Source organism: Condylura cristata, unplaced genomic scaffold, assembly GCF_000260355.1.
Source record: "Condylura cristata isolate star-nosed mole 26May11 unplaced genomic scaffold, ConCri1.0 scaffold00017, whole genome shotgun sequence".
Lineage (NCBI taxonomy): Eukaryota > Metazoa > Chordata > Mammalia > Eulipotyphla > Talpidae > Condylura > Condylura cristata.
Window position 1 is genome coordinate 20,473,162 of NW_004567118.1, and position 12,872 is coordinate 20,486,033.

A 12,872-nucleotide genomic window follows, 5' to 3' on the forward strand; every position below is an offset into this window, starting at 1 on the left:
CGAAGTACACTGCTGAGGGGAGCAGCGGGCGGGTCAGGAGAGGTCTGTCCCGCCATGTGGTCACCTCCAGGGCAGGCGGGAATTGAACTCATGCGGAAGAGGCTTTAGATTCTCAGTGCTGTGCTTTAACCCGCTGTGCCACCAGGGAGGGCCATGCTCAGAATATTTTGATATTACAATTATACAAGAAAGGGCGGTCATAACATAAATTAGCGTGGAAAGTCTGATTTTTCAGAGCATTTCCCCTCCATCCGTACCGTGTCTGTCGACAGAGGTTGTATAGCTTGTGTCAGTACATTATTTATTCAATGCTGATGAGAAATAATTTTCAATCTTAGTTTCTTAAAAATAAAAATAATCAAAACAAAACAGAAATAATCATACAAATTAGTTGCTTCTTAGTTGCTTGCAAGATGTCTGTGGTTTAGGCATTTGAGGGCTTGGTCAAGAGTTGTGGTTTTGTCTCCCAGGAAGGTGTAGTTCAGTTGGCTAGATGGGCTGGAATATTACCGTCAAGATGATTCATCCTTATGGCGATGAGCAGGAGACCTCAGGTTTTGTCTCCATGACACTCTCCACAGGACAACTTGAGTGTTCTCATGTCATAGTGCTTGACATCCCCCAGAGTGAGTGATCCAACAGATAAACATGGAAGCTGCAATACCACTTAAGATCTACTTTGGATGCTTTTATATCCATTATATTTATTCTGTTTTTCAAAGCAATTATTCAGTGAGGTAGTATCTTCAAAAGGGCACAGTAACAGGATGAAAGGAAGACTGGGACCACCGTGGAGAACAGAGTAAAGCACAACAATCTTGAGTGTACAACGAAATGCATTTTTATCCATGCAAACATCCAGGAAACCTTCATCTCTATCACAATTTGAAGCACGTCTAATCACTCCAGAACATTAATCGTTCATATCATATCCTACAAAAGAGAAGTATTCCCAGAGAATATAGATGGTATTTCCTTCTTAACATATAAGAAACAAAAATTTACCAAGTTCTTTACTGATTTTTCTATAAAAAAATAAAATGAAGATGCTAAAAATATTAGTTTTTTTTTTTGATACTCTACCAATTTTGATGCTAGTCTTTGGCCCTATATAATCTGCAAGTTATCAGTGAATATCTGTGCCAATTTTCTGTACTTTGAAGCTCAAACTACAGAAACAGAAAGGACAACTTGTTCTAGATATACATCTGGTATTGTTAAGCAAAGCTGCCACTTGCACACTTTGCCTCTTACGTTTATCACAAATAACTCTTTCATTACTTTTCAGCTATTTCAGAATCAGTTCAGTTTCCAGTCATAACATTCCTGAACTAATTCAAAGACATTTTCTATTCACCTCGCTAGTTTTATTGAAAGTCTATGTAATCTAAGAGATCTTCTCTGTACCAGGGATGGTGTAAATGTCAATCAACTATGACACTGTCCTAGAAGTACTCCATCCTTAAAGGAACAAAGAAAGGTCACCTCAGGATTCCTACAGTTGCATTTTTTTTTGAAAAGGGTTATTTCAAAAATTTTGCTTAATTATAAATATTGCCTATTTATTACAAAAACATCTTATTTTCACTTCATTAAAAGAGCAAACAAGGTAAAAAGCAATCTCATCAGTTTTCTATTACCTAGATACAACCACTTTAAAATACCTTACCATTTATACATCCAGAATATATTTATACCATAACAACAAAATAGGATCACCTAATACATGCTACTTCATAATCTTCCCTATTTTTTTAAAAATAACAATTTTTAATAATCAAGTAGTTAATTAAATTATATATTTTATTTTAAATAATTAAGTAATTCAAATATTATGAAAAGCATTCTTCCATAGCATAATGAAATGGCTAACGGTATTAAATTTTATAAATGATATTGATTGTCTAATATTTTTGAGGTATTTATGATTTTATTTTCTTTATTTTGATAAAAGCAAAACCCAAAACATTGACTATTTCTAAATCTTAGCTATGAGAGGAAGGGTTAAAAAGACAAATAGAGGCCCTCCCTGGTGGCGCGGGTTAAAGCACAGCACTGAGAAGCTAAAGCCACTTCTGCATGAGTTCTCATGCGGAAGAGGCTTTAGATTCTCAGTGCTGTGCTTTAACCCGCTGCGCCACCAGGGAGGGCCAGGGCAATGTAATTTTTATACTAAATCCACTTCCACATGAATTCGATCCCTGCCTGCCCCGGAGGTGACCACATGGTGTGGCAGACCTCTCCTGACCCACCGCTGCTCCCCTCAGCAGTGTACTTTGTCGATCTGCCTGTTCTGCTCCCCACTCTGTCTCTGGTGAACCCTCACACCACCCCTAAGCCTCTGGCCTGTATCCCAGTTCTGTATGCACAAATAAATAAATCTTAAAAAAAAAAGACAAATAGAACACAGAAAAATAGGAAAAGAAAGAATGTTAAGAGAATTGATGAATTACTGAATTCTGTATCTAAAGGATTAAAACTCATCACCATCTCAGAAATAGTATTATTGTATCCAGTTGCACAGACTGTAAATGTTGAAGTATCCTTTGCACCTTCTTCTCTACCACCTCCCACTTTACCATCTACATGGGTTCTTCAGTGTTCTTGATTCTAGTGCTAACATAGATCTCAGTTGTGTTGCCCTCCCTTTCATAACTCTACTAGATCCACTAACCCCTGCATTTTCCTAAAAAAAAAAACAAAAACAAAAACAAAAAAAGTCCTCTTACTGGCTCTCTAATATCCTCTCTCACAAATAACAATGGACTTGTCAGTCATCCTGTTCTGCTCCCCACTCTGTCTCTGGTGAATCCTCTCACCGCCCCTGTACCTCTGGCCTGTACCCCAGTTCTGTATGCATAAGTAAATAAATCATTTTTAAAATGCAAAAAAATCAATGTGGTGAGGTTTTCAAGTTGAATTATACTGAAGTCAATGTCATGCTGAATAGAAGCTTTCAAAAGACAAGTCCAGTGATATTCTCCCTATAAGGAATTTTATTTTTTCATTTTTAAAGACACACATGCACTGAAGAGCAGAGATGCGAACAGATATTTCAAGACAATGATAATCAAAAGAAGGCAAGAACATGTACACCAATATCAGACAAGATAGACTTTCAACTAAAAACTGGTCAAATTCAGAGCATATAAAAAGCTACTATAAACATGTATATGCTAATTGAGTTTAATAACATAGAATAGATGAAAAGTTCTTAGAATTATATAATCATACAAGATTGAATAGTAAAAAATAGAAAATCTGAACAGACCAAGCAGAAGAAAGGAATCTGAAACAGTAATCAAATTATCCCAAAACACAAAAGTCCAGGACCAGATGGCATCACATGAAAGCTCTATCAATCTTCAAAAATACACTACTACCTACCCTGTTTGAATCTTCAAAAAAACTGAAAAAGAAGGAATTTCCAAGCAGATTTTATGAGGTCAATATTACCCTAGTACCAAAACCAAACAAAACTAAGTGAAACAATCTTGTTCAACAAAGTGGCAAGTTACAAAAACAATCAGGGGGCTATCTATATGCAAACAATAGAAAGGATTATGAAATTTTTATAATAATAAAACTAGAAAGGATTATGAAAATGAGCATATTACAGTTACACACACACACACACAAACATATTAAATACCTAGGAGTCAATCTTAAAAAACAAAGAAAATAAACTATACAAAGAAAACTATAAAACTATTAAAACAAATAGAAGAAGACATAAACAAAAAATTATTCCCTGATCATAGATTGGAAGAATCAACATTGCCAAAGTGGCCATTCTACTCAAAGCAATATGCAGATTCAATGCAGTCCCAATAAAAATTTCAATGGTACTCTTCAAAGAAATGTACCAAGCATTACTGAAATTCATGTGCAACCACCAAAGAACCCAAACAGGCAAGGTAATACTTACAAAAAAGAGGCAGAGTGGCAGTATCCCACATTCAGACTACAAGCTATACTAAAGCCCTAGTAATCTAAAACTTCATGGCACTGAAACAAAAACAGACACATAAATCAAGGGAATAGAATTTAGAGCCCATAAGTCAACCCACACCTATATGGACAGCTATCTACAGCAAAGAACCAAGAATATACACAGGAACATGAAAGCCTCTTCAGTAAATGGTGGTGGGAAAACTGGATGGATGCACACAAAAGAATGAAAGTAGACCACTATCTCACACCATGCAAAAAAATCAACTAGAAATGGATAAAAACCAAAAAATACATAGTAGGAAACAGGCAAAACACTTCATGCCACAAACCTCAGTGATATTTTGGCATGTTGGTCTCTAGTAACAGGGAAAACAAAGGAGAATATGAACAATTAGTATGAGTACAAACTAAAAATATTTTGGCACAAAGAAACTGTAACTAAAATGAGGATAGACTTTTGAATAGGAGAAAATATTTGTGTATAATAAGTCACATAATAGACTAATGTCAGAGATCTGCGAAGGATTCATATAATTCAACAGAAAGAAAAAAGATACCCCGATCTAAAAATCAGCAGAAAGAGTTTAGCAGACAATTCTCCAAGAAAGACATACAGCTGGCCAATAAGCACATGGAAAAATGTTCGTCTTGCTTATCATGGGGGAAATTCAGATTAGACCATGATAAGACCACACCTGTGAAAATGGCCTCTATCAAAAAGACCAAAAACAAGTGCTGGTGTGAGTATGAAGAGAAAAGAAATTTTACATTCTTGGTGGAATTAAGATAGTCCTGCCCCTATGGAAACCAGTATTGGGGTTTCTCAAAAGATTAAACATGAATCTGCTATACAATTTAGCAATTCCACTCTGAAGTATCTCCCCAAACAATATAAAAACTTTTAATAATAGTCAAGCTATGGAAAAAAACCTGTGTCTAAAATAGATGAGTGGATCAAGAAGATGTGGTATATAAACACAATGGAATAATATTCCATGACCAGAAAAGACAAACTCGTGTGACACGAAATGGATGAAAAGACAAGGATTATTTTGCTAAGTGAAAAAAGCCAGAAGGAGAAAGATAAACACTGGATGGTGCCACTTATATGTGGAATATAGAGCAACCAAACAAAGGGTCAAAGACAAACATTAAAACCAACCTCTTCTGAAAACTGACTTAGAACCGAGGCACTAGAGGGAAAGGAAGGAGAGGAGTGAGTACAGGGTGGGGGAGAGCACAATGGATTATTCTGGAGAACCAGTATATGTGCTATGACAACTACACCTGAAGGCGGAGATTCTCCTCTTCCAAAATACTAACAAAAATTTAAACAAAAAATATTTCAATAAAAAATTTAAGCAAAAAATGAAGATGTGGTATGTAGGCAAAATGGTATACTGTTCAGATATATAAAAAGAATCCTCCCTTTTAAACAATGTGGATGAACTATAAGACATTGCTTAGTGAAAAAGTCAGACAGAGAAAAACAAACACTACATTTTATTCATATGAGGTACAGACAAATTAAAAGTTCAGATTAACAAAAATACAACAAAAATAAAATTTTAGAAATCAAAATGTAATGTAGCAGTTACTAGAAAGGATGGGGAAAAAGGGTTAAGTAAACTGGGTAAAAAGGGTCAGTTTTATGAAGGCTAGAGTTAGATTTTAAGTGGTCAACTTAATATTAGTACTATATACACATGATGATTGGTAATGATATATGCCTGAAATCTGCCTAAAGTTATAATGTAGTATTACTTCAATAAAAAGGTACTAAAAAAAGAAGGAAAGTGAGACACAGAAGCACCAAAGGCTATAAGCACCAAAGCCAGCCCTGTTGAGACAAGTGTAACAAAAATAGAAGACAGAAAAATGGACTCTGAAAAAGCAGTTTCTTCTAGGGGTTGGGAGAAGGCAGGCACAGGTAGACTGTAACCTGGGAACAATTCTAACTTGTCAGTATCTTCTTGATTATGCTGGCACACATACACACAATGTGTGAATACTGATTCAGCCTGCACACCTGCCTACAACCCCCCAAATTAGAAAATACCTGATTTGTGATAATAGAAAAGGATGTACATCCTTATGCTAAACTAGTATTTTAATTAAACAAGAAAGGTCAGAGATCATTTGATAATCTCTTGGTGGATAAACAAATACATGAAAAAATGATTCTAGCTTCTCAACCCACAAATGCGGTGCCAAATCACAAATAAACCATCTTTTCTTGATGAGCTCTGATCTTAACCTCTTTTTAGTTGACAAACATGCAGATCTGGAGTGGGTAGCTAGAATTGTTTTCTTTTTTCAGGTAGGTGTTTTTCATCTCAATTTTAAATGTTAAAGATTCCCTATTGACCTTTTCTGGCTGTTTTGTTACTATAGCTTCTTACTTTCCCACAAATGAAACCAACCCCTCCACTGCCCATCCCTCATACTCTTCCTTACTTACCTTGTATATGAGAACACCACATAATATACAGCATGAAAGGTTAGCAACAACCAGGATGCCCAGGGGCACAGAAAGCCCCACTATCCATGACCAAGGGAACAAAGCACCTGAAAAACAAATCTCTCACTGACATGAAGTGACTTGGCCACTGAGAATGAATCCCAAGATGTTTTCTCTTGGGAGGCATTATTAGGGAGGTAGAGATTCTGAGTTAAACCCACCCTTCCCTACAACTCAAAGGACTTCAGGAACCCTTAAATAACTCCCATTTCCATTCTTCTTCCTAACATAGAGAAATAAAAATTTATAATATTAATTATGAAAATGTTTTACATGCTGGAAACAAAGATAATGCATCAGATGACCATATTCCTCAATAAATATTTAACAAATATTAATATATTAACACATTTGTGATATTTACTTATTTCCTAATAAATGAAATATTACAAATGCAATGAAGGATTGCCTTCCATACAGTTATCTCCCTTCCTAGGATGTCCAAAATCACTTTACCATATGGCTCTTCTATACAATTACTTTCTATAACACATGTATGTAAATTTGATACTACGTAAATGAATGAGAAGCCTATGGAGCTTTAAGATTAAAGGTAGGACTATGAGGCCTAAGGTCTATGTCACTGAGGTGAGAATTCTATCTTATGAAATGTTTTATAGGTAGTAGCTTAACGTAATTAAGTAATTATGGCTGGTCCCAATATTTTTCTATTAAATAATGTTAGTTCAAGTAGGCTCCAAGGGCAATTTTACTCTAGGGTTACGCTAATTAAAATCTCATCAAAATATTTGTGTAGTTGTTAATTATTTCAAATACATAATTATCATGAAATATTCTTTTTTCTATTTTATATCCTACATTCATGTTTTGAAGAGTTTTATATTATTATGACTTTAGTTACTTTTCTCAGCCTTAACTCATTATTCCATAGCATCTTTCTCCAATACAAAATCTAAGTGAGAGACTTGGTTAATTTTCTCTCATCTAACTTTGTTTACTAAGATTATTTTTAAAAATAAACTCTTCTGACATCTGTGTTTGTCTTCTTTGCATTTCTAATTTTGAATTTTTCACTCTAATTTTCTTAAGCCACTGTGACTTCTCAAATTAAGCATAATAGACATTTACTTGTTGATAAAAGTTCATGCACATCTTTAAAAATTTATATATGTTGTGCAAAAATATGTTTTGATGTATATTTTACTGCATAATGGGAATAGAAAAGAAGAAAGATAAGAGTAATCCCAGAGTGTACATACTTCACCTGCGGAGACAGTGAAACATAGAATTAAAATAATGTGAGAGGGCACTAAACAGAATGGGTTAAAGTTGGCTTCCTGGGAAAGAGGAGAGGGTTAGATCTTGAAGGACCAGTAGGAAATTCCTATTTACAGAAAAACAATAGGGTGCTAACATTCTATATGGACAGTACATGGTTGAGGGTATAACCAGCTTAATGTGAGATAGGAGAAAGGGCTCAAGAGGGAAAATAGACAAGAGATGGCCTTGCTGATTATGCTTAGGCTGTTGAATTTGGAGAAGTTTAGAAAGAATTTTGACAGATTCCTCAAAGTAGTTCATCGCCCTTCAGAATGTTTTGTGCATTTATGCATTCATTATTATAAAGTAAAATAATGCCTTTTTTTGTCACAAAGAAAAATACAAGACAAATTTTTTACTAGCTCTCTAAGGAAGAATTACAAATGGATGAACTAGAACATCCTCGTAGGTCTCTCAATTATAGCAGTGATATTTCAGGATAATCCTGAAGGGAACTAACCTGACACAGAAACGTACACTTCTTTCTCCTCACTAAGGACTGGGTTCCTTATGTGACAGGACACACCTTCGCTTGAACTTTTATCCATTGTTATAGATGTTTTCACATAAAACAGTCCATTTTCTTCTTTTGTCTTTGTGTCAGAGTCTGGTGCCAAACGCTGTCCTTGCTGGTCCCTCCATTGCACCTCAGGCTCTGGGTACCACCCTGTGGATGTACAGGTCAGCTTTACTTCTCCAGTGGTAGCAGGTTCAATATGAATATGAGGGGCCACACCTGAGCCTGGGAAAATAAAAAAGACAGAAAAAGTACATGGCTTCTAAAGGGTTATAGCCACTTACATGGGCCAGTGAACTTGTACCTATCCATTAATCTCTATAAATTTTCTCATTTATAAAAGTGGGGACTAAATATACTGAATCCACAGAACCTTTGAAAAGAGCAAATTATGTAAGCAATATCATTTAACAAGCCAATCACATCTGTGTCAGTGTTTTTTCTTCCTCTCCTTTGAAATATTACTAGTAATTTTATCTGATGATTCTAAAAGTTCAGTAGCAAATTGCTCATTGTTTTCAACAGGAACCTCCTGTGATGTCGGTAAGGCTCTCAACATAACTGTGATCCAAATGTCGTAATGACAGTACCTATTGAGCACTTGAAACATCGGTTAGATTAACTGAGATTTTAAAGTTCAATGAATAAAAGTGTAGTCTTACCGTAACAAATATAAATTAACAAAAAAAAGAGGATCAAAATTATTGGAACTGAAGCATCATTATTGGGGTTGAATTGTACCCCCTAACAAAGATATTCAAGTCCTGTTATACAGTATTTGTGAAAATTAATGTATTTAGAAACACCATCTTTATAGATTAGTAGATAGTGAAGATAAAGTCATATTGGATTAGTGTATTAGTGACTGGCATTTATATAAGCATAAGGAAATTTGGACATGGAGACTCAGGGAAAATGGCTGTGAAAGATGGAGATGGAATGATTCCATCATGACTGAAGGAACACCTGGTGCTACCAGAAGCCTGAAGAGACAAGGAAGGATTGTCATCTGAGTAGGAGCATAGTCCTGATGGCACCTTGAATTTAGACTTTGATCTCCAAAACTGTGAGGAAGAAATTTGTTTGGAAGCCTTCCAGTTTGTGGTAATTTGTTATTGGAACCCTAGAAAACAAGTACAACCTCCTGTTATTTTGACAAAGGTAATTATATAAGCAATCTGATGTTGTCTGGATGACCACATCCTGGAGAAACACCACGAGATGACTAGTGAGTGGTGCTCTAGACCCATGATGATCTGCAGGGCACAGTGGTGGCTCCCAGTGCTAGTGCTAAGAACTGGTATGCTCAGAAGTTAATGCCCTTGAAAGCAGTAGAGCACTGAGGTTATGATGATAACTCTAGACTCAAAGGATAGGTTTGTACGTGCTGCCACTAGTCAGAGAGTGCAACTAATGTCTATCTCTCTGTGCCTCAATTCTCTTTCTGTAAAATAATAGTAATAATGATCTGTACATATCTGATTGATATAAGAATTATTCCATATGATGTGTTTAGTGGTTCATTTATAAATAAACATGATACCTTAAAGAACTAAAATCAGTTAAGAATTTAAAGAAAAGTTGATTTACATTTACTCCTTGGGAATTTTCACTTTAGTAAAACCTATAAAACATTATGTCTTGGCCATCCTTGGTGGTGCAGCGGGTTAAAGCATAGCACTAAGAAGCTAAAGCCACTTCCACATGAGTTTGATCCCCGCCTGCCCCAGAGGTGACCCAAATGGCACAGCAGACCTCTCCTGACCCGCCCATTGCTCCCCTCAGCAATGTACTTCGACCATCTGCCTGTTCTGCTCTCCATTCTCTCTCTGGTGACTCCTCTCACTGCCCCCACATCTCTGGCCTGTACTCCAGTTCTGTATGCACAAATAAATAAAAATAAATCTTTAAAAAAAAATTATGTCTTGAGCTGCCTAGCCTGGGACATTTGCACAACACATGATATAGGTAAGTTTTGTGTAATAACTTCAAGCAAAATGCAATTTAAAGTTCCTTCAAGATCAGAATTCTGGAGAAATTTTAGTTTCCAGCCCTCCCCCTTTGATGCCCCTCCCCCCTCACAGATACTTAAAATAGAACTGAGAATGAGTTGGGACTGCTGGGACTCAAAGTGTAAAAGAACCCTTTTTTCTGCAGAGACTGAAGCTCTAACAAGACTATGTGTGAGAAACCATGCAAATAAAGAAAAAAGCCTCTGATTCAGAACCCAACATTTGACAATAGACTGCCCAAAATAAGAAATCTTAATGTCACACAGTTCCACACACTACACTGGGTGTGAGTGATAAGTATAAGTGGATCCACCTCGGAAAGAACACTCTAGGGTCATGGGAAACATCACGCGGAAGAGGTAAGATGATAGGGCTTCATATTTCTTATTTAAATGGCTGAGAATAAAAGATACAAAAGTGAAATGGTCACCACTATTATCAACAAGCATGTTTAAAAGGGCAGCCTACCTGGAAAACATTCAAAGTGTAAGCCCATGAATTTAGGGAGCACAGAGTCTCAGTCATAGAGAACAGCTGAATATTGTTATTCATATATAAACTTATACTGTAATAGGCTAGAGGGTGATAATTGTCTAAATAATTTGTAGGTACATTTATATAATAAATTTGGAATTCATTTCACAGATACATAGTAAAGTATAGACCAGCAAATATTATACTTAGTTGAAATATAAAATCTAGGATACTTTCATTGCCAAAGGACAAGTGAGAAAGTGAAGCAAACTTCTTTCAGTACAATGGGGACTCTGACAAATAAAAGGTATGTGGAATTCATGGATATTATTTGTGGTATATTCCCACAGCGCAAATTGGTACTCTTGCCTTAGGTTATATCTTAGTTTAATTTTAAAATTAAAAAAAAAAAAATTTCCCACCACCCTTGTCTCTATCCCCATTAGTTTATCTTTTTTGTGTGTTTATGTGCACTTGGGTAGAAAGCAGAACTGCCCTTGCAACTCTGATTTGTAGAAGTTATGAAAGTGAGGTATCAGAAACTTTACCTAAGGAGTAAAAATCTAACCCCAAAAATAAAAATTAAAAAAAAAAAAAAAAGTAACCTCGGGCCCTCCCTGGTGGCACAGCAGGTTAAAGCACAGCACTAAGAAACTAAAGGCACTTCAGCATGAGTTCGATCCCCGCCCCAGAGGTGACCCACATGACCTGTTCTACTCCCCACTCTGACTCTGAATCCTCCCACCACTCCTGCATCTCAGTTCTGTATGCATAAATAAAATCTTAAAAAAAAAACTCACCCCTTGAGATTAAAAAGTAGTGAAATTATTTACTTACTTGAACATAGTTAATAAAGTCTTCCTTAAAAAGAAAAAAAAAAAAACTCACCTGGTGCAATATAGGAGATTGCAAAGTCAATTCTAGAAGATGTGCCTGTTAACCTTTGTTGAAATCAGAACAAACTCAACACAAGCATGATGCCTGGAATTAATACCAATAGTGGCAAGATGGGAAGTGTATGCTTCTAAAGAATTGGGATAAAGTGAGAGAGCACCAGAAAGTTGCTCTCTTTAGTAATGGAATTACTTTGGACAAATAACAAAAGAATCAAGGACAAAACTTATTACACTGATGAGAAATGATGTATGAATACTGGAGAAGCAATGGTAGCCTCTGGCTCTCAAAATCAAAACTGTTGTTAAAGGTCTGCCCAAGACTTGAGAGATGTTTTAAGGACCTCTACCAGTGGGTATCTAACTCCTGGATTGCCCCAAAGTTCTGACACTAGGGTGGAAAACCCCACCCATAAGTAGAAGCTTAATGAAACAATCAATGCAAAGGAACAACACTCCTCCAGCTCTGCCTGTACCTGTATCAATCAGTGCTTGCTCTGGAAGTGACACTTGTTTGTGTTAAACAGACACTTGCAGTAAAGAATTGCAGTAACTGTTGAAGGAGGCAGGTTTTCTATAAAACAGAAAGGGTTCTTACAGAGAGGCAACCATGTTCTCCATGACTACAAGAATTCTGTTAGGGAATACATGGATCAAGGAGTCTGATCACTAAAAACTTTGGCACAAAAAAAATGTTTAACGATTGAAAACAAGCCCCTTTGCAATAGCTATGCTTAATTTATGAACATTATGTTTATGACCACTTATTATTATGTAAAGGTAAGCTAAGGGTTAAATAGAGCACATCCATTACTGTTACCAAATAGGGCTCATGGTTATTTGCACACATGTCAGGAAGTCCTGGAGGAAAATTTTTTTCTCTTCGGAAGTCAATATTATTGGACTCCCTCTAATAGGTTGGGAGGTTTCTCCTAAGGCTCACTGTGAGGGAGGAATATTGAAACTTATTACTTTATGTCAGGTCAGATTCTGTGATGTTTGTAGAGAAACAGTTCAAGAAACATTCCTTTTTCCCTAGTAATACAGGTATTTTTCTGGGAGCAATGTCTAAGCAAGTATGAAACCCCAAAGACAAACTTGTTCAGGTATTTATTCACAGTAAGCAAGACCCACATTTGAATAGGAAATAATGTATCACCTATAGACATGTCCCAGGCTGATAGTAGGCTCAACAGATTCTTCTTGCCTCTGTCTAGCTG

At 36.1% G+C, this 12,872-nt stretch overlaps 1 protein-coding gene across 8 annotated transcripts in view; it reads right to left on the reverse strand.

Annotated features, from left to right (window-relative positions):
- Positions 1–227: 227 nt before the first annotated feature.
- LOC101627113 (butyrophilin-like protein 2) overlaps positions 228–12,872 on the reverse strand; it is a 32,310-nt gene continuing 19,665 nt past the window's right edge. For 6 of the 8 annotated variants that reach the window (XM_012726721.1, XM_012726725.1, XM_012726724.1 and 3 more), the window contains 3 exons: positions 8,217–8,498; positions 6,416–6,522; positions 228–933 (listed from right to left, as the gene is read on the reverse strand). In XM_012726721.1, coding sequence (XP_012582175.1) covers positions 922–933; positions 6,416–6,522; positions 8,217–8,498 — 401 coding nt within the window. In that variant the 3' untranslated portion in view covers positions 228–921. The remainder of the gene's footprint in view (positions 934–6,415; positions 6,523–8,216; positions 8,499–12,872) is intronic. The other 2 variants (XM_012726727.1, XM_012726726.1) reach the window with 2 other exon arrangements.